At 60.6% G+C, this 20,895-nt stretch overlaps 1 protein-coding gene across 1 annotated transcript; it reads left to right on the top strand.

The window, feature by feature from the left end:
* Positions 1 to 4,229: 4,229 nt before the first annotated feature.
* Positions 4,230 to 19,529, top strand: LOC118656848 (spidroin-2-like). Its single transcript, XM_036310584.1, has 43 exons — positions 4,230 to 4,345; positions 4,779 to 4,811; positions 5,051 to 5,083; positions 5,178 to 5,210; positions 5,317 to 5,358; positions 5,498 to 5,530; positions 6,375 to 6,407; positions 6,668 to 6,697; positions 7,212 to 7,241; positions 7,318 to 7,350; positions 7,539 to 7,568; positions 7,646 to 7,678; positions 8,028 to 8,057; positions 8,137 to 8,169; positions 8,974 to 9,009; positions 9,413 to 9,442; positions 9,519 to 9,551; positions 9,900 to 9,929; positions 10,009 to 10,041; positions 10,422 to 10,457; positions 10,853 to 10,882; positions 10,959 to 10,991; positions 11,331 to 11,360; positions 11,440 to 11,472; positions 13,114 to 13,149; positions 13,562 to 13,591; positions 13,669 to 13,701; positions 14,039 to 14,068; positions 14,148 to 14,180; positions 14,557 to 14,592; positions 14,995 to 15,024; positions 15,102 to 15,134; positions 15,786 to 15,818; positions 17,031 to 17,063; positions 17,149 to 17,178; positions 17,269 to 17,438; positions 17,692 to 17,796; positions 18,060 to 18,104; positions 18,361 to 18,402; positions 18,546 to 18,578; positions 19,004 to 19,177; positions 19,268 to 19,327; positions 19,472 to 19,529. Exons 2-38 carry the CDS (start codon positions 4,793 to 4,795, stop codon positions 18,087 to 18,089), a joined length of 1,398 nt encoding a protein of 465 aa, XP_036166477.1. The 5' UTR covers positions 4,230 to 4,345; positions 4,779 to 4,792; the 3' UTR covers positions 18,090 to 18,104; positions 18,361 to 18,402; positions 18,546 to 18,578; positions 19,004 to 19,177; positions 19,268 to 19,327; positions 19,472 to 19,529.
* Positions 19,530 to 20,895: the final 1,366 nt, after the last annotated feature.

Here is a 20,895-nt window from a genome sequence, read left to right as displayed (position 1 = left end):
CACCTGGCCCGATTCCATCTGCCCGCCCCAGAGGAATGGAGTGTCACTAGCCCCCCAGGTACCCTTCTTGCAATCTTGTCCCCACCACACCCTAAGAGTGGCCCCCTGAGAGTCTGTCCCCCAAAACTAGAGTCAGTGCTGCTGCATTTCGGCTAGAGATGGAGGTGAAACTGGGAGGACCTCCTGCCGTGGGTGGGCCTTGCAGAGCCTTCAACAGTGAGGCCCTGGCCAGTGTGACTCAGTTGGTTGTGCCGCAGCCCATGCCCCAAAAGGCTGCAGGTTCCATCCCAGTTAGGGCACATGCCCGGCGTGCAGGCTCCAATCCCCAGTAGGGAACGTGCGGGAGGCATCGATGGATCGATCGGTGTTTCTCTCTCTCTCCCCCTCCCTTCCTCTCTCTTTAAAATATTTTTCTAGAGTTTTTTTAAAAATATATTTTTATTGCCAAAGCCGGTTTGGCTCAGCAGATAGAGCGTCGGCCTGCGGACTGAAAGGTCCCGGGTTCGATTCCGGTCAAGGGCATGTACCTGGGTTGCAGGCACTTCCCCGGTGGGGGATGTGCAGGAGGCAGCTGATCGATGTTTCTCTCTCATCGATGTTTCTAACTCTCTATCTCTCTCCCTTCCTCTCTGTAAAAAATCAATAAAATATATATAAAAATATATATAAATATATATATAAATATATATATTGATTTCAGAGAGGGAGGGGAAGGGAGAGAAAGAGATTGAAACATCAATGATGAGAGAATCATTGATCGGCTGCCTCCTGCACGCCCCCTGCTGGGGACTGAGCCTGCAACCTGGTCATGTGCCCTTGACTGGAACCGAACCCAGGACCCTTCAGTCCACAGGCTGATGCTCTATCCACTGAGCCAAACCGGCCAGGATTAAACATATTTTTAACAAAGAAACCCCTGGACCTTTGGACAGGGTGAGCATGGGGTAACCCGCCCCTGTGATCACCATTCCCTGTGGGAAGGAGGCTCAGGCTCACTCTGCAAGCCCAGCTCCAGGTGGGGACCAAGGGCCAGCTCCCAGGCCACCCCTTCAGTCCTCAGGGTTGGATGGGGTAATATTACCCCTCTTCTTGTGGGCAAGTCCACACGCCAGATACAGTGCCCCTCATTGTTCGCTGGCCACAGGCCTTTGTAACACTGTAGCCTCTGCCTCCTTCGTTTTCTCTCTCTCTCCCAGTAACACAGTAACTCATTCTGAGTCCCTCCTGTCAGCCACACCCACATTTCTGGGCCTGGCTCCCCCCTCTCCCCAGCTGTGTTTGGGCTGGGCCTGGGTGCCCACGGTGCCTGCCTGCTCCTCACCAGCTGCTGGGGTAACATCTGAGCCCGCCAGGCCTGGCGCCAGGGTCCCCCGGCCCTGACAGGAGTCGCGGAGCCTCATGCGCCAGGTGGGGGCCTGTCCCAGCTGTCAGCACCCATGATGGATGAGGAGTGGGGCAGGGGGCAGGCCAAGGACTGGGCGCCTGCTGCAGAGGGAGGTGGGGGCTGGCCCCCTGGGGTCTGCCAACAGAGCCTCTGTCACTCACAGCGGGGGGCCTGGGTAAGGGCCCCCACCCAGCAGAGGTGTTTAAAGGCTCAAAGGGTGTGTGCCCTCCCACTCTGCCAGGAATCATGGGCACCTGGGCCTTCCCCGCAGCCCTTTTCCTGCTCTGCCTGACTTCTGAAAGCCTGCAAGGCGGTGAGGGCAGGCCTCGGGCAGCTACAGGGTCCGGGCAGCTGGGGTTGGAGCTGGGGGTATAGGTAGAACATTGGGTCAGAGGCTGGGACTCCAAGGGGGAGGGGTGGGTGTGAGAAGTCTGGGTTTTGAGGGGCTGGGGCATATATGCATGGGTCCTGCCCCTCTCTGCCTCTGGGTCCCCACTCTGAGTCAGCACTCCCTGCTCCCCAGGGCTGCCTTCATTGTCATCTGGCCTAGGAAAAGGTGAGTGGACCCTCCAGGCACTGGGGTTCAAGAAGAAGACCTGGTCTCTCCTCCGGGGGGTCTGGGAGCTCTTTGGGGGCGAGCCCCACATATCCCCCAGCTCTGGGATCCCAGGAGAGCAGGGTCCCTCCCTGTCTTCCTGGCAGTCGGTCTTGTCCAGGGTCAACTCAAGTGTGGGAAGCACAGACCTGAACCCTTAGAACAGAGTGAGATCGGGCAGAATTTCAGCTCTGGGCGTGAGAATACGGGAGCCCAGAGGAGGGGCTTGGAGCTGGGTCTGGAAGGGCCAGGGAAGTGGGTTATAACAGGACAGGGAAGGCAATCGCTGGAAGCAAGAGGGTCAAAGGCCTGGAGGTGGGACAGGATGGGAGGAGAGGAGGCTGGAGCGTGGGGAGGGGCGTAGGGGGCATCTTACGGGCGGGAGAAAGGGTTCCCTCCGGAGACCTAATGTGTCTAAGCTGCTGGAGAGGAACGCTGAGGGACTGGGGTGAGGAGGATAAGATTTCCAGGAAAGGGGGGTCCCAAAGATGCTCCAGTGAGCATGGAGGGAAGAGGTGCACACCCCTGAGGAAGAGGGCATGGGGGCCTGCCCCCCACCCCGCACAGCCCAGACAGCCCCCTCTTGGCCACCAGCCTGCTCACCTGGTTCTGTCCTTGCTCCTCCAGTGACCAGAGTAGAAAGCGAGTCCCAGGGGGGAGGGGGTGCACTCTTGCTCTGCAGGGTGGGAGGGGAGGCCCGGATTTGGCCCTCCTTGCCCCTCCCGGTTACCCCTTCTCCCTGACCTTGCAGGCTTAGGGAGCCCGAATGGCTACAGACCAGGTAAAGCTGAGGGGGTGGGCAGCTCCTATCCTCCAAACGAGGGCAGAGCACCCTGGCTCCTGGGCCCTCCTGCCCCCTTTGGCCCCACACACTCCCTCCCCGCCCCCCGGCTACCCCCTCCCAGTGGCCGGGGAGTAGGTAAGGGGTGGGTAAATAGGATTTGGGGGGCAGCCACTCGGAAGTACCTGACACCCCTCAGGTGGAGAAGCCCACCTGAGACCCCTTCCAGCATGCCCTCTCCTTCCCCTCCTGCACACACTGCCCCCCACCCCCCACGAATCCATCAAAGCTGTTGTGGTGTCATCTAAGGCATGTACCCTGCCCCTCTCTGCATGACCCCCAGGCCAGTTGGGAGCAGGCTTTGTGGGGGTGGGGGGGAGGTGAAAGGGGGAACCTGGGTCCCTCGCCTGCTCCCTGAGTCTCCCCCAGGCCTCCTGGGGTATTAAACTTCAGAGCCCTGCCCAGCCCCCGCTCTCTCTCTCTGTGTCTCCCCATCTTCCTCTCACACCCCTCACCTCTATCTGTCTCCCCAGGATTTGGGGACAGGAATGGCCTGGGAGTCCAGCCAGGTGAGAGTGATGGGGTCTGGGTTGGTCCTCTCCCTGCTCCCTCCCAAGCCTCAGAGGGGAAGGGGAGGGCTGGTGAATGATTTGGGGCGGGGGCGCAGGGTGGGGAGGGGTGCAGAGATTGGGAGCCTTCAGGTTTGCTGTTTCTGGCTGGGTCCAAGGATCCTGCACACCCACCCCATCTAGGACCCCAAACCTCCCAGATGATTCCTCCCTCTCCCCATAGCCCTCCAGCTCCGAATGGCTACAGCACTGGGAGAGGTGGGCCCAGAGTGTGTTTGGGGGGAGTTGGGACCAGTACTCTAGGGGCATCCCTGAAATGGGGTCTCTTCAGACCCTCACCTGATCCATCTCCTTCTCAGGCATTGGAGGGGGGATAAAACCCCACAAGCCAGGTGAGCCCTCCAGCTGCTTGTCTCCCGTCTGTATGCCCTGATGCCTCCCCCTGTTGCTCTCTGCTCCTTGCTGACCCCTCCTGCCCTGTCTCCTCAGGGTTTGGGAATGGGAACGGGCATGGAGCAGGGGCCTTCCCAGGTGCCGCAGCCCAACCAGGTGAGGTGGGGCGGGGGGATAGGGCTGGGTCGGCATTAGGGGGTGCCTATCCCAGGCTCCCCCAGGGCAGAACTGGTGACTCACTGGAGGCAGAGGGAAGGACCCTGAGGGTTCCTGATATCTGGTTTGAGGACGGCAGAGCAGGGTACCCCTGCTTCACCCTCACCCCAGCTGGGACCCCAAATGCCCCCTGCCCCTTAGCTCAGCATGGCTATGGAGCCCTAGGAAGAGGCTGGCCCCCTGGGGTCCCCTCATCTGCCGCATCTCTGTCCTCAGGCTTTGGAGGGGGGGTGAAGCCCCAGAAGCCAGGTGAGACCCGCTCCCCACGCCCGCCCCTCTGTCCACCTGACATCTGTCTGGATGCCTTTGGAGCTGCTCCTCCCTCCTCTTCCCTCTTGGCTCTGTCTCCCCAGGATATGGAAATGGACTGGGAGCGGGTGCCTTCCCAGGGCCGGGAGCCCAGGCAGGTGAGGGCACCCGGGCTCCACCCTGGGGTTCAGGGAGGGAGGAGGTGGGGGCAGAACTGGGACCCAGGAACCAGTAGGGGAGGGAGTTGGGTTCTTGGGGGAGGACCGCAGGCTCAGCCCCTCTGTCGCCCCCCAGGCCTGGGAGGGGGAATGAAACCTCTGAAGCCCGGTGAGTGGAGAGCCAGCCTAGCCCCTGCCCATTTCACCCCAGTTCCTCCGTGAGCCCCAAACCCGCCCACCTCAGGGCTGCAGCCCTCACTTCTGTGTCCCCAGGATTCGGGAGCACAAATGGTGTAGGAACCAGCACTTTCCCGGGGGCAGGATCCCGGCCAGGTGAGGGTGACGGGCAGGCAGAGGAAAGGGGGTTCAGGGTCAGGGTCTGCATTCTTGGGGGGCGGGGTCAGTGTCGACCTCTTTCCCTCTCTCTTCCTAGGCCTGGGAGGGGGGATGAAACCTCAGAAGCCAGGTGAGTGGAGGCCACTCCCGCTCACCCTGTGCCAAGCTCTGGCACCGTTACCCTCCCAGGGCTGCTCCCTTCAGGGGGCTGGCCTTGGGGAGGGTCTCCCAGACTCCCAGGCCCTTCTCACACTGGCTCCCTGAGAGGAGCTGCCAGGGACGGTGGGCACCGAGGTCCTGGGACGAGGACAGCACAGGTGTGAGCCCACACTCGCCCACCCGCAGTCTCTGCCTTCCCTCTCGCCACAGGCCCTGCCCCTCCACATGGTGGCCAGGCACCAGGTAGGCGATGGGGTGAGAGCTGGGGGCACCTGCTTCAGTTTGGGGAGTCGAGGGCACGCCAGGCTCCTTTACCTGGTCCCCATCTCTTTCTCAGGAGTCGGAGGGGGTGTGAAACCTCCGAAGCCAGGTGAGCCCTACCCAGTCCCCCTGTCCCTGTAGTCGCGTCTTCCATCCGCCCCCTTCTCCCCCTGCCCCCTGGCGGACACTGACCTCCTTCCTCTCCGTCTCCCCAGGATTCGGGAACGGGGCCCTCCCGGGAGGAGGAGTCCAGCCAGGTGAGGACACCTGGGCCAACCTGGGGTCCCGGGAAGGAAGAGGGGGGAGGAGCTGGGTGATCAGGAGGGCGGGAAACTGATTTCCGTGGGGTGGGGGTGGGGGGCCACACATGGCCCAGTGGCACCTGGTCTTCCCCAGGCTTGGGCGGAGGCCTGAAGCAGCAGCAACCAGGTGAGCCCGTGAGCCTGCCCTCCCGCCCCACCTTCTCGATTCTACCCCTACCCATCCCCAGACCCCTCCTCACTGCTGCTTCCCGCCAGGACCTGGCCCACTGGCAACGCGTCTGGGGGAGGGAGTCAGAGAAAGAGCCCGGGATCCCGGGCACCCCTCCCCACCTCCTGCTCCCAGCAGAGGGGCTCATTGCCCTCACTCATCCTGAGTGAGGCCATGGCTGGCACAGCAGACACTCAGGTCGGCCTGAATGGAGCTGATGACTCCCTAGGCTCAGCCCACAGGCCCCGAGCCACACCAGCCCAGTGCCGTCTCAAGGACTGTGGTCAGGACGGTCGGGCGGGGGCAGCCCTGGGAGCTGGAAAGTGAGAAGGCAGATCCTGGAAAGTGAGAGGCTGGAGGCCTGGGGCTGGAAGCAGAGCGAGGAAGACGCAGCGGAGTTTACCACCTGGGTCTCCCGGGCCAGACCCGGAGGGCGGCCGTGGGGAGGGGCCTGGGGCTCGGGTTCCTCACAGCCTCAGTCCCCCTAGTCCCTCCCTGACGCAGGACACAGGCCCCCACAGTCACCTACCCCCTTTGCGAATCCAGCCAGGCTGAGTGGAGGGGAGGGCAGGGGTGCGCGGCGCAGGGGAGGGGAGGCTGGGGGCCATTGCCCGGCCAGCAGCACCCAGCTTTTCTGTGCCATCCCCGCCCCCCGCCCCCCCCGCCCCCCCAGGTGGAGCAGCACAGAATGGCTTTGGACCAGGTAGAGCAGGGGCCGCTGGGGCACGAGGGCAGAAGCTGTTTCTGGGGCAGGCCCAGGGGTGGGGTTTCTGGGTCCCTCACCTGCTCATCTCTTCCCCAGGCTACGGAGGGAACGGAAAGCCCCAGAAGCCAGGTGAGCCCCACTCTGTCTAACGGCTCCTTATCCGGCTGCTCCACCCACGCCCCCGATCCCCCCTCACTCCCTCCTGCTGTCTCCCCAGGATTCGGGAACGGGGCCCTCCCGGGAGCAGGCGCCCAGCCAGGCAAGGCCCTGGGGCTCCGGAGCAGGGGTTTGCCGAGGGGGGTCTGGTGTGGGTGCCTGACCCTGGTTCTGAGGGGAGAGGAGGGGCGCGGTGGACTCACAGGCTCAGGGGCAGTGCCTTCTCCCCTCAGGTCTCGGGGGACTGAAACCTCAGAAGCCAGGTGAGACCCGCCCTCCGCCTCTCCCACTCGGATTCCCACGAGAAAACTCATTGAACAAACATCCAGGGGCGGCCAAGGGCTGGAGACAGGCCCTCCCAGAGCCGGGGCACGTGCGCAGGCGGAGGCAGACAGGAGAGGAGTGCGAAGGCGACTCCGGGGCCGGAATGCCCACTAGAGGGCGTGGCCCGCTGATAAATGAGGACCAGGGGGGGTGCGCACGGGAAAGGCTGGGAGGCCGTGGGGCAGGGGCAATGCTGATGGCACCTGGCTGGGGAGAGAAGGAGGCCTCAGGTTCACCCTGCTGGCTGGTAGACATGGTTGCTGGCAGTGATGCCTACCCAAATGGACCAGGCAGCTGGGTATGACATTCAGGCTCTAGGAGGCCGGACTCCAGGGGGAAGCCTAGGACCCAGCTGGGCGGGTCCAGGTCTGGGGTGAGAGCTAAAGGGGCCAGGCCTAGGGTAGAGCCTCAGAGAGACGCCAGTAGTCAGAGCCCCCTCTCTCCTTCCACCAGGCCCTGCAGCTCAAAATGGCTATGGACCAGGTAGGGGCACCCTAGGGCTCTGGGGAGGCACAGAGATGGGACTCCGATCCCTCACTGTTCCCTGTCTCTCCACCAGGCGTTGGAGCAGCTATGAAACCCCAGAAGCCAGGTGAGCCTCACCCCAGCCTTTTCTCTCCACCTCCCCCGAACCCTGAGCTCCTGCTTCAGGAGTGAAGGGTGTCAGGGCCCCAAGGACCATGGGGAGAGAAGTGGGAGGCAAGACCAGGGGACCCTAGGGCTGGCCTCAGCCCCTCAGCCCACAGCCAGCTTTACCATTTCCCCACCTTCTCCCCACAGGCCCTGCAGCTCAGAATGGCTATGGACCAGGTAGGGGATGGCCGGGGCTCTGGGGAGGAGCAGGGATGGGGCCTGGGGTCCTCACCTGCTCCCTGTCTCTCCACCAGGCTTTGGAGCAGCTATGAAACCCCAGAAGCCAGGTGAGCCTCACCCCAGCCTTTTCTCTCCACCTCCCCCGAACCCTGAGCTCCCCTCCCCTCATTCACACCCACACCCGGATCTGTGTCCCCAGGATTCCGGAATGGGAATGGGCACAGGCTTGGGGCCCAGCCAGGTGATACTGGGGGGAGGGGGGAGGGGTGTTTCTATGTCTGGGTGTCTTCTCCTGCCTCCCTCCCAGGCCTCAGAGGGGCAGGACTGGTGAATAATTGAGGGAGCACTAGTGGAAGCCTCTAGAATCCCAGCTTTCTGACTTGGCCTAAGAGGGGGCACCTTTACCTCTACCTCAGCCAGACCCCCAGCCCTCAGCTCACCCTCCCTTTTCCCCAGGCCCAGCAACCCAGAACGGATTTGGAGCAGGTAGGAGTAGAGGGGGCAGGAGCCTGGGGAGGCCTGAGAGGGGCTCCCGAGTCCCTCACCTGCTCCCAAATCCTTTCAGGCTTTGGGGGAGGCATGAAGCCCCAGAAGCCAGGTGAGTCCTACAGTAGTTGTGTCTCTGTTCATGTGCCCTCTGAAGCCAGAGCACCCCACTCACACCCTGTCTCTCTCCAGGATCTGCAGCCAGCAGGGCCTTCTGTGAGGCAGGAGCCCAGGCTTCTTAGAGGGAGGGGGTGGGTTAGGTGTTTAAAGTTTCCCCCCACGTCCTGCGTGGTTCAGGGTTCAGGATCTGGAAGAGGAGCCGCACACAAATGAAAGAGAAGAGACAAGAGATAAATTGGAAATAGTGGGGTGCCAGGCGGGCAAGTCCAACTCAAGGGAAGGACTTCCCCTGGTGCTCAGGCCTCACCAACATTTTACTGGTTTGGGATCCATCCATAGCCCTTAGGCAGGCAATTTCCAGTAACAGGCAGACTAGCCCATCAGCAAGGATTTATATAATAATAAATAGGGAAGTTGCTTCAGCGACCATTGTCTGGACTAACAGTGGGTGCACAGCTCTGACCTTGGCCAGGACTTCAAGGGCCAACAGGCTTCCAGGCTCCTTGTCCACACCTCTCCCCTAGTGAAGACAATAGACAGCTTCAGCTTCCCGCAGTTAGGGACTGGAGTAGGGGCCTGGGGGCGGAAGGTCCAGGCAGAGAACTAGGTGCCCTGTAGTGGGGAGATGGAGGGTTGGCCTGTGGCCTGGGAGGGGGAGTGAACCCGCAGAAACCAGGTGAGGGAAAGACCCCCACACACACCCTCGCCTCTTCTCTGAGGCTGCCTGTCTCTGTCCTGCTTCTACTGAACCCCTCCACATACTGCCCCTCATGCCACCCCTGTTTTTCCTCCCCAGGATATGGTCATGGAAATGGACTGGGAGCCCCAGCAGGTGAGGGCAGCTGGGCTTGGTCCTGAGGGGTCAGGGGTGGGGGTGGGGGGTGGGGTGGGGGACAGGAGCACGGGCTGGAGGCCTGGCAGAGGCTGTCAGTCTCTCTGCCTCCCAGGCCTGGGAAGGGGTGGGAAAGCCCTGGGCCAGGTGAGAGGACAGCCACCCTGTCCTCCTCATTTCTCTCAGGCCTCTCTCTCTGGCACCACCTTCCTCAGCACTAATGCATGGAGCAGGGGCTGCTTACCTCTAACAAGAGGGACACTTCCTGCTTCAGGAGTGAAGGGTGTCAGGGCCCCAAGGACCACGGGAGAGAAGTGGGAGGCAAGACCAGGGGACCCCCAGGGCTGGCCTCAGCCCCTCAGCCCACAGCCAGCTTTATGGTTCCCCCACCTTCTCCCCACAGGCCCTGCAGCTCAGAATGGCTATGGACCAGGTAGGGGTGAGCCGGGGCTCTGGGGAGGTGCAGGGATGAGGCCAGGGTCCCTCAGTGCTGCCTGTCTCTCCACCAGGCTTTGGAGCAGCTATGAAACCCCAGAAGCCAGGTGAGCCTCACCCCAGCCTTTTCTCTCCACCTCCCCAAACCCTGAGCTCCCCTCCCCTCATTCACACCCACACCCGGATCTGTGTCCCCAGGATTCCGGAATGGGAATGGGCACAGGCTTGGGGCCCAGCCAGGTGATACTGGGGGGAGGGGGGAGGGGTGTTTCTATGTCTGGGTGTCTTCTCCTGCCTCCCTCCCAGGCCTCAGAGGGGCAGGACTGGTGAATAATTGAGGGAGCACTAGTGGAAGCCTCTAGAATCCCAGCTTTCTGACTTGGCCTAAGAGGGGGCACCTTTACCTCTACCTCAGCCAGACCCCCAGCCCTCAGCTCACCCTCCCTTTTCCCCAGGCCCAGCAACCCAGAACGGATTTGGAGCAGGTAGGAGTAGAGGGGGCAGGAGCCTGGGGAGGCCTGAGAGGGGCTCCCGAGTCCCTCACCTGCTCCCAAATCCTTTCAGGCTTTGGGGGAGGCATGAAGCCCCAGAAGCCAGGTGAGTCCTGCAGTAGTCGTGTCTCTGTTCATGTGCCCTTTGAAGCCAGAGCACCCCACTCACACCCTGTCTCTCTCCAGGATCTGCAGCTAGCGGGGCCTTCTGTGGGGCAGGAGCCCAGGCTTCTTAGAGGGAGAGGGGTGGGTTAGGGATTGGGGCAGGGGCCTCATTGGGGAGCGGGGGGTAGAGAACTAGGTGCCCTGTAGTGGGGAGATGGAGGGTTGGCCTGTGGCCTGGAGGGGGAGTGAACCCGCAGAAACCAGGTGAGGGAAAGACCCCCCACACCCTCGCCTCTTCTCTGAGGCTGCCTGTCTCTGTCCTGCTTCTACTGAACCCCTCCACATACTGCCCCTCATGCCACCCCTGTTTTTCCTCCCCAGGATATGGTCATGGAAATGGACTGGGAGCCCCAGCAGGTGAGGGCAGCTGGGCTTGGTCCTGAGGGGTGGGGTGTGTGTGGGGGGGGGGACAGGAGCCCGGGCTGGAGGCCTGGCAGAGGCTGTCAGTCTCTCTGCCTCCCAGGCCTGGGAAGGGGTGGGAAAGCCCTGGGCCAGGTGAGAGGACAGCCACCCTGTCCTCCTCATTTCTCTCAGGCCTCTCTCTCTGGCACCACCTTCCTCAGCACTAATTCATGGAGCAGGGGCTGCTTACCTCTAACAAGAGGGACACTCCCTGCTTCAGGAGTGAAGGGTGTCAGGGCGCCAAGGACCATGGGAGAGAAGTGGGAGGCAAGACCAGGGGACCCTCAGGGCTGGTCTCAGCCCCTCAGCCCCACAGCCAGCTTTATGGTTCCCCCACCTTCTCCCCACAGGCCCTGCAGCTCAGAATGGCTATGGACCAGGTAGGGGTGGGCCGAGGCTCTGGGGAGGCGCAGGGATGGGCTAGGGTCCCTCACCTGCTCCCTGACTCTCCACCAGGCTTTGGAGCGGGTATGAAACCCCAGAAGCCAGGTGAGCTTCACCCCAGCCTTTTCTCTCCACCTCCCCCAAACCCTGAGCTTCCCTCCCCTCATTCACACCCACACCCGGATCTGTGTCCCCAGGATTCGGGAATGGGAATGGGCACAGGCTTGGAGGCCAGCCAGGTGATACTGAGGGGGGCGTCTATGTCTGGGTGTCTTCTCCTGCCTCCCTCCCGGGCCTCAGAGGGGCAGGACTGGTGAATAATTAAGGGAGCACTTAGTTGGAAGCCTCTAGAATCCCAGCTTTCTGACTTGGCCTAAGAGGGGGCACCTTTACCTCTACCTCAGCCAGACCCCCAGCCCTCAGCTCACCCTCCCTTTTCCCCAGGCCCAGCAACCCAGAACGGATTTGGAGCAGGTAGGAGTAGAGCGGGTAGGAACCTGGGGAGGCCTGAGAGGGGCTCCTGAGTCTCTCACCTGCTCCCAAATCCTTTCAGGCTTTGGGGGAGGCATGAAGCCCCAGAAGCCAGGTGAGTCCTGCAGTAGTTGTGTCTCTGTTCATGTGCCCTCTGAAGCCAGAGCACCCCACTCACACCCTGTCTCTCTCCAGGATCTGCAGCCAGCGGGGCCTTCTGTGGGGCAGGAGCCCAGGCTTCTTAGAGGGAGGGGGTGGGTTCGGTGTTTAAAGTTTCCCCCCACGTCCCGCGTGGTTCAGGGTTCAGGATCTGGAAGAGGAGCTGCACACAAATGAAAGAGATGAGACGAGATAATTTGGAAATATTGGGGGGCCAGGCGGGCAAGTCCAACTGAAGGGGAAGGACTTCCCCTGGTGCTCAGGCCTCACCAACATTTTATTGGTTTGGGATCCACCCATAGCCCTTAGGCAGGCAATTTCCAGTAACAGGGAGACTAGCCCATCAGCAAGGATCCTATCTAATAAAAGAGAAACATGGTAATTGGCATACGACCGCTACTCTTCCCATTGGCTAATCAGCAAGATATGCAAATTAACTGCCAGCCAAGATGGCGTCCGGTAGCCAGGCAGCTTGAAACTAACACGAGGCTTGCTTGCTTCAGTGACGGAGGACTCCAACGTTCCCCGCCTGCCTTGCCGGCCTCTGAGCCTGCAGTCTGAAACATTGTAACAAATATAGAAGCTAAACAAAACCCCAGAAACCAGCTTTCAGTGAGCCGGGATCTCAGAGCTGGAGTTGATACAGTGTCTCGATTATAGAACCCAGCAGAGGCCTCAGAGCTGGAGCCAGAGCTAAAGCTGGCCCAGAATAAAAAAAATAAAAAAATAAAAAAAGGAGCAGTTGGGAGCTTCCGTCACCCGTGAGCCTGAAAACAGCCCTCATCCCCTCACCCAGGCTGGCCAGGCACCCCAGTGGGGACCCCCACTCTGGTCCAGGACACCCTTCAGGGCAAACCAGCCAGCCCCACCCATGAACCAGGCCTCTACCCTATATAGTAAAAGGGTAATATGCCTCCCAGCACCAGGATCAGCGGAGCCGCGAGGCCTCCCAGCACCGGGATCAGTGTGACAGGGTGCAGTGCCCCAACCCCCCCCCCCCCCCATGGGCCCTGCTCTGTGTGTGACAGGGTAGAGCCATAACCTCCCCATCGGCCCTGCCCTGAGTATGAGAGTGGCGGCGCCCCAACCCCCTGATCCGCCCTGCTCTGTGTGTGAAAGGGGGTGGTGCCCCAACTCCCCTATCGGCCCTACTCTGTGAGTGACAGGGGGCAGCTCCTCAACCCCCTGATGGGCCTCTAGTTTATATAATAATAAATAGGGAAGTTGCTTCAGCGACCATTGTCTGGACTAACAGCGGGTGCACAGCTCTGACCTTTGCCAGGGCTTCAAGGGTCACCAGCCTTCCGGGCTCCTTGTCCACACCTCTCCCCTAGTGAAGACAATAGACAGCTTCCCACAGTTAGGGACTGGAGTAGGGGCCTGGGGGCGGAAGGTCCGGCCAGAGAACTAGGTGCCCTGTAGTGGGGAGATGAAGGGTTGGCCTGTGGCCTGGGAGGGGGAGTGAACCCGCAGAAACCAGGTGAGGGAAAGACCCCCCACACCCTCGCCTCTTCTCTGAGGCTGCCTGTCTCTGTCCTGCTTCTACTGAACCCCTCCACATACTGCCCCTCATGCCACCCCTGTTTTTCCTCCCCAGGATATGGTCATGGAAATGGACTGGGAGCCCCAGCAGGTGAGGGCAGCTGGGCTTGGTCCTGAGGGGTGGGGTGTGGGGGTGGGGGTGGGGGGTGGGGGACAGGAGCACGGGCTGGAGGCCTGGCAGAGGCTGTCAGTCTCTCTGCCTCCCAGGCCTGGGAAGGGGTGGGAAAGCCCTGGGCCAGGTGAGAGGACAGCCTCCTGTCCTCCTCATTTTTCTCAGGCCTCTCTCTCTGGCACCACCTTCCTCAGCACTAATGCATGGAGCGGGGTCTGCTTACCTCTAACAAGAGGGACACTCCCTGCTTCAGGAGTGAAGGGTGTCAGGGCCCCAAGGACCATGGGAGAGAAGTGGGAGGCAAGACCAGGGGACCCCCAGGGCTGGCCTCAGCCCCTCAGCCCCTCAGCCCCACAGCCAGCTTTATGGTTCCCCCACCTTCTCCCCACAGGCCCTGCAGCTCTGAATGGCTATGGACCAGGTAGGGGTAGGCCTGGGCTCTGGGAAGGCGCAGGGATGGGGCCAAGGACCCTCACCTGCTGCCTGTCTCTCCACCAGGCTTTGGAGCAGCTATGAAACCCCAGAAGCCAGGTGAGCCTCACCCCAGCCTTTTCTCTCCACCTCCCCAAACCCTGAGCTCCCCTCCCCTCATTCACACTCACACCCGAATCTGTGACCCCAGGATTCGGGAATGGGAATGGGCACAGGCTTGGGGCCCAGCCAGGTGTTACTGAGAGGGGGTCTATGTCTGGGTGTCTTCTCCTGCCTCCCTCCCAGGCCTCTGAGGGGCAGGACTGGTGAATAATTAAGGGAGCACTTAGTTGGAAGCCTCTAGAATCCCAGCTTTCTGACTTGGCCTAAGAGGGGGCACCTTTACCTCTACCTCAGCCAGACCCCCAGCCCTCAGCTCACCCTCCCTTTTCCCCAGGCCCAGCAACCCAGAACGGATTTGGAGCAGGTAGGAGTAGAGCGGGCAGGAACCTGGGGAGGCCTGAGAGGGGCTCCCGAGTCCCTCACCTGCTCCCAAATCCTTTCAGGCTTTGGGGGAGGCATGAAGCCCCAGAAGCCAGGTGAGTCCTGCAGTAGTCGTGTCTCTGTTCATGTGCCCTCTGAAGCCAGAGCACCCCACTCACACCCTGTCTCTCTCCAGGATCTGCAGCCAGCGGGGCCTTCTGTGGGGCAGGAGCCCAGGCTTCTTAGAGGGAGGGGGTGGGTTAGGGACTGGGGCAGGGGTCTGGGAGCGGGGCACAGAGAACTAGGTGACCTGTAGTGGGGAGTTGGAGGGTTGGCCTGTGGCCTGGGAGGGGGAGTGAACCCGCAGAAACCAGGTGAGGGAAAGACCCCCCCACACCCTCGCCTCTTCTCTGAGGCTGCCTGTCTCTGTCCTGCTTCTACTGAACCCCTCCACATACTGCCCCTCATGCCACCCCTGTTTTTCCTCCCCAGGATATGGTCATGGAAATGGACTGGGAGCCCCAGCAGGTGAGGGCAGCTGGGCTTGGTCCTGAGTGGTCGGGGGGCTTGAGGGGGGTGGGAGGGGGCGGGAGCAAGAGCTGGAGGCCTGGCAGAGGCTGTCAGCCTGTCTGCCTCCCAGGCCTGGGAAGGGGTGGGAAAGCCCTGGGCCAGGTGAGAGGACAGCCACCCTGTCCTCCTCATTTTTCTCAGGCCTCTCTCTCTGGCACCACCTTCCTCAGCACTAATGCTTGGGGCGGGGTCTGCTTACCTTTAACAAGAGGGACACTCCCTGCTTCAGGAGTGAAGGGTGTCAGGGCGCCAAGGACCATGGGGAGAGAAGTGGGAGGCAAGACCAGGGGACCCCCAGGGCTGGCCTCAGCCCCTCAGCCCCACAGCCAGCTTTATGGTTCCCCCCGATTCTCCCCACAGGCCCTGCAGCTCAGAATGGCTATGGACCAGGTAGGGATGAGCTGGGGCTCTGGGGAGGCGCAGGGATGGGGCCAGGGTTCCTTACCTACTGCTTCTCTCCCCACCAGGCTTTGGAGCGGCTATGAAACCCCAGAAGCCAGGTGAGCCTCACCCCTGCCTGGCTTTCTTCTGGGATTCGGGAATGGGCTGGGAGCCCAGCTGCTGGGACTGGTGGGGTCTGAGGTGGGCATCCGCATCTGCGTGTCCTCTCCCACCTCCCTTCAGGCCTTTGAGGGGCCGGATTGGTAAATGATTAAAAGAGGCCTGGGGCAACCTCCATGATCCCTGGTTCTGGCTTGGCTGCCTGCCAGCCTTTACCCCACCTTAGCCAGGGCCCCAAGTCTCCTGTTCATCCTTCCCGCCCCACTGGCCCCTGCTCAGGATGGCTACAAAACAGATGGGGACTGAGGGGCTGAGAGAGGCCGGAAGGAGGAGAGGAGGCGGCCCTTGGAGGGAGCTGGTGTCTTCACCCAGATCCTGTCTCATGGTCCTCTCACGGGCCCCACCAGACTTGGAGAATTGAATGGGGGTGGCAGGAGGCAGGAGAGACCTCAGGGCTTCTGGTTCCTAAGCTGGGAGGAAAGGCAGCCCAGTTCCCCGCCTCCTGCCTCCCCCTCTCCTGCCCGCACAGGCCTGTGGCTCCCATCAGCCAGGGACCAGGTAGTGGAGTGGGCCCTGGGGAGCCTGAGTTCTAGAGGAGAGGCCCAGTGGGTGGGTAAGGGGCACCTCACCTGCTCCCCTCTCTTCTCCAGGCATTGGTGAGGGCATGAGGCCTCAGAAGCCAGGTAAACCCTTCCTTTTGATCCACACTGTGATACTGTGATTTATGGTAAGAAATATATACTTGGTCTTCTCCCATTCCTGGCACAGAGCTGGCTCTAAAAGCCTTGGAATTTCCTAAGTTCTTTTGTTGTGTTAATGAGGTGACTTTTGGAAAGCCCCTGGGGCCGGTTGCCACCTTGTGATTGGAGGGTTGTAACTTTTAATCCCACCCCTTTGCTTGTAAGGAAGCCTCTGTAAAAACCCCCAAGGACAGGGTTGGGAGAGCGTCCTTTCGTCCTTTCGGGTTGGTGAAGGGGGTGGGGTGTGGAGAGAAGGGTGATGGGCTGGAGCATGGAAGCTCCGAATGCCGTCTCACATACAAACCTATCCCATACATTTTGTTCATCTGGCTGTTTCTGAGCTGTATCCTTTCATAATATACCTAAGTTCTGGGAGCCACTCTAAACAGCGGTTCTCAACCTGTGGGTCGCGACCCCTTTGGGGGTCAAACGACCCTTTCACAGGGGTCGCCTAAGACCATCGGAAAACACATATATAATTACATATTGTTTTTGTGATGAATCACTATGCTTTCATTATGTTCAATTTGTAACAATGAAATTGGGGGTCACCACAACATGAGGAACTGTATTCCGGCATTAGGAAGGTTGAGAACCACTGCTCTAAAAGATTAATTGAACCCAAAGAGGGGGTCATCGGAACTTCCGATTTATAGAGCTGGTTGGTCAGAAGCACAGATGACAACCTGGATTGGCAATGGGCAGAAGTGGGAGGAGGGAACAGTATTGTGGGACTGAGCCCTTAACCAGTGGGATCTGATGCCACCTCCAGGTAGGTAGGGTCAGAATTGTAGGACACCCAGCTGGTACCCGAAAATTGCTCAGTGATGTTGGAAAAAACCCCAGAATTGAAACTAGTGCCAGAATTGGACCCCCCTACTCTCTACCTCCAGAAACTATCTATTCCCTTCATCTGTGACCCCTCAAAGCCCCCAGCCTGTCTCCCCAGTTTACAGGAATGGGCTGGGAGCTGGATGGAGCCTTCCCGAAGGAAGGGGCCCAGCCAGATGGGGGAGGCAGGGCAGGCATGGAGCTCTGGAAGGTGGAGGGGAAGTGATGTCACAGGGTCCCGTGGAGCAAAGAGTTCCGTCTTGGGAAAGAGAAGGGGCAGAATGGCGTCCATCTGTCACTCAGCCTCCATCTGTCTCTCCCCAGGCCTAGCAGGGGGCATGAGCCCTCCAAAGCCAGGTGAGCCCACCCTGCCCCTCTCCCATCTCCACCTGAAGTCTCCCCCCACCCCAGCCCCCGCCCTCATTCCTGCTCTCCCTCGCAGGATACACACCAGGAAACGGGCTCCCGCCTGGTGAGTACATGAGGGCCTCAGTGTCAGGTAGAGAGGGCTCCCTCTGGGGAGGGGCTGCCCTCCGAAGCTGTCTCTCTGCTTCTCCTGCAGGTCTGGAAGGGGGCGTGAAACCTCAGAAGCCAGGCAAGTGCGAGAGCCCCTATCTCAGTCCTGTACCTTCTCATATGGCTCCTTCCAGGACCCCCGCCCCCAGTACCCCTAACATCCCTGCTTTTCCTCTCCAGGATATGGCAGCAGAAATGGGCTGGGGGCCCAGGCAGGTGAGGCCCCAGGGGCAAGGGGGGTAGGCTGACAGGCCTTGGGGCTGGGTGGGCAACTAGCAGAAACCATGTCAGGTGGCTGGGTCCCCTGGTCCCCAGAGCAGGTTGTGGCCCAGAGGAACTGGGCCTTTTCTGTCCTGGCCAATGCCCCCCCCCTTGGGAGCTGTGTCTGCCCTAGAAGCTACTGCAGGCTGGTGGACTGGCCGGACCCAGGCCCGTCTGGGCTCACGGCCCCCTCCCTCCTCCCATCTAGGTCCCTGCAATGGGCTTCCCACTCCCGGAGGCCCTTCTGACAAAGCAGGGGGCTGGGGCTCCAAAGCCCAGCCCCCCGCCCCAGCGCAGAACGGCAAGTTCCCAGGTCAGTGTGGAGAGGGTGGCAATGGGGGGAGAGAGAGGTGTACCTGGGCCTGGCTGGGCTGCTCAGAAGCCCCCATGCCCATTCTTCACCTGAGAGTGAGGCTTGTTGTGAGCCAACTGAGGAAAAGCCTGAACTCTGGCTCGGAGACCCAGGTGACCCCCAATATGGCAGCTCCCCCAAGCGCCTGTCCCCCACATGGCAGGCTGTGGCAGTCCCAAACTGCCTGGCCCTGGCTCACTCCTGTCCCCTGGTTTTCTTCCTAGCACCGACGCCAGCCATCCAGTGGGGACTGAAGCCTCAGAAAGCAGGTGTGAGTCTGCTCGCCTCTGTGCCCATCCAGATCAGGGTCACTCCCCCATCACCCTATGCCCAGGCTGCCTCAGCTGTTCGGGCCAGGGAGGTCCCCCCCAAGTCTGCCCTCCTTCTCTCTTGCTGCTTTCTAAACTCAGTTATTCTGACCCCTCTCCCTGTGGGTAGAAAGGATCCCTCCTTCCTCCTCAGAGTTCCTAAGGTCCATCCTTGGGAAAGTGTGGTCCTCCCCCCTGAGCTCAGTTCTCTTCACAGGGTTCCACCCTTCAAATGGCTACGGACCAGGAGCAGAACTGGGTGAGGAGGCCCTCGTCTGAGTTCTTCCTCCTCCCATCCCATCCCCACCCTGTGGCCATCTCTGACCCCGAACCCCACCTCTGACCCCGCCCCCCACCTCTGACCCCGCCCCCCACCTCTGACCCCCATTTCCTCTACTCTAGGCTTTGGTGAAGGCCTCAAACCTCAGAAAGTTGGTGAGCCCCCCCCCCCCCGCCCCACCTCCCGCCCAGGCCTCATCTTGGGCACAGCCTGGCACCTCCTTCATGATGAGTCCCCCTTGTTGCTACCTTTGTCATGTCTGTCTCTTTCCTTATTCACCCAGCCCATATTTACTATTCATTGGGCTACAGTGGTGGCCAGACCAGGTGCCGTCTTATTTCAGGCGAGGGTGGAGTGACAGACCGAGGCCAGGAGGGAAGGGAAGCTGCCCAGAGAGGAGCCGGGGAAGGCTTCCAGGAGGTTGACAGGGTCAGCGTGCTGAGGGTGGGGGATGTGAGAGGCCCTCTCCAGGTGACCTGTGTGAGTCAGTCTGCCTCTCCATGAGCTGGTCACCCTGGCTTCCCCACTGCTGTCCACCCTCAGCCCCCCTCCCAGCCCCTCTCCAATCTGTCTCCTGCAGGTTTTAGTTACGGGAATGCTGGTCTGGGAGCCGGGGTCTTCGCCAAGGCCCTCCTGCAGCCAGGTGCCTAAGGGTGGGGTTGGGGAGGTTGGAGGGGCTCCCGGCTCAGGGGCTGTTCATGCCTCTGACTTCTTTCCTCCTCAGGGTTCTCTGGGGCCAATGGCTTTAGAAACGGTGAGTTGGGCCCCGGGGGACAGAGTGCAGGGGGTGAGGGGAAGGGACATCAAGGTCTGGTCAGGAATGAATCACATGGATCTCGCGCAGGGTATGGTGAGGAAGCGCTGGTGTACCCCAAAGCCGCAGCTCCGGCCTCTGAAGGAAATGGTAAGAAACGAGAGTTCAGGGAGCAGAGTGGACCCTGGCAAGGGCTCCTGGGGGTTGGGGGGCTCTGAGGCCCAGGGAGGACTGGGGCATCTGGATGTTCAGGTCCAGTGGACAGTGGTTCCCACAGAAGCTCTCCTCCTGCAGGTCAGACTGAGGCTTTGAGGGGCTCTCCTTGGCCCTCCCTCCAGCCTTGGGGGGCTGCCTGGAAGCCTGGATATGGGGCCGGAGGTGCATATCCAGGGGTCGAAAGCCAGCCAGGTAATGGGGTGTGTGGAAGAACATTGAGGGGGGAAGAGGGGTGGCTTTAGGGAGCTGGGTCCTGGGCCCAGGCCCACCCCATAGCCCTATGGAGATGGAAGGGACATTGATGGTGGAGGAAGTATGAGGGGGACAGGAATGAATGGGACTGGAGGAGGGATAGGGAGAGCAGGGGGCCCTGAGCACGAGCCTGGCACCTGGACTAAGATGAGGAGGTGACAGACCAAATCAAGTGCCATCAGGGATGCAGTGCTCTACCTTCCGTCCCTATCTCCAGGGCCCTATGAGCAGCTGAGGCCAGAGCTGGGCCCCAGACCCTTTGGTGAGTGGGGTTCTCCCAGGGCCTGGGATGAAGCTGGGGGAGCACTGAAAAGTTCTGTGACCCGGGTCCCCTGGCTTGTTTGTGCCTTAGGAGGCCCTGAGGTGAAGCGAGGCAGCAGTGGCCGGCTGGAAAATGGCTATGGAGGTGAGGGGGAGCCCGCGGCCCTGTTCCCCACTCTCCCCATGCCACCATTGTCACCCTTTCAAGCCGCACTTGGGGATGCCCCCAGCCCTTAGGAGGGAGGGCAGGCTCTCAGACCAGCTGGAGTCATCTGCTGAGTGACTGACCTCAGAGACCAGAGGAGGGAGAGGGCTCGTTTCACCAGGAGGCGAGGAGGGGGCACCTCACCAGAGCTCTGCTCTACCTCTTCCCAGGCCACTGCCCTTTTGGGAAATGCTGAGCCCCTGAGCTGATCCACTGTCATCCTGAGAGCCTGGTCTGCTTGGCAAGGACGGCCAGACCCTTAGGCTTGGTCTCTGGCCTGGAGTTGCTTGCGGGCTGGAAGTATTAATAAAGGCGATGTGCTTCTCTTTTTGCCTTTGTGTGCCGTGGCGGGGTGAGGGGTGGGATGGGCTGCCTGGGGTTAGAGCCCCCTGGGCCTACAGTCTCCACTCTGTACCCCATTCATTCATTCATTTATTCATTCATTCATTCAACAAACTGTGTGGCTGTGTGCTATGGGCTTTGCTCTGATGGGAGAGACCATGAGAACAGAACAGATTCGGGCCTGCCTTTGGAGAGGGGGCATCGCTTGGCAACAATCTATTGGGAGAGCCACATCCAAGTTAGGGAGCTTGTGTATTATTTGTGTCTTAATTTATAACAATTTATTAGAGTTATTAAACTAAAATCTTTTTCCTTAAGCCCTTACACTTGCTTCTGGACATCATTTTACTGATTAATCTTATAATTTGGATGTAAAATTCACTTTCACATTCTTTGATTAATGTTCCATTAGATTATAAATTTGACAGATCGATGCCCCCTC

Source organism: Myotis myotis, unplaced genomic scaffold (assembly GCF_014108235.1).
Source record: "Myotis myotis isolate mMyoMyo1 unplaced genomic scaffold, mMyoMyo1.p scaffold_m19_p_5, whole genome shotgun sequence".
Lineage (NCBI taxonomy): Eukaryota > Metazoa > Chordata > Mammalia > Chiroptera > Vespertilionidae > Myotis > Myotis myotis.
This window is presented reverse-complemented; position numbering and strand designations above follow the sequence as displayed.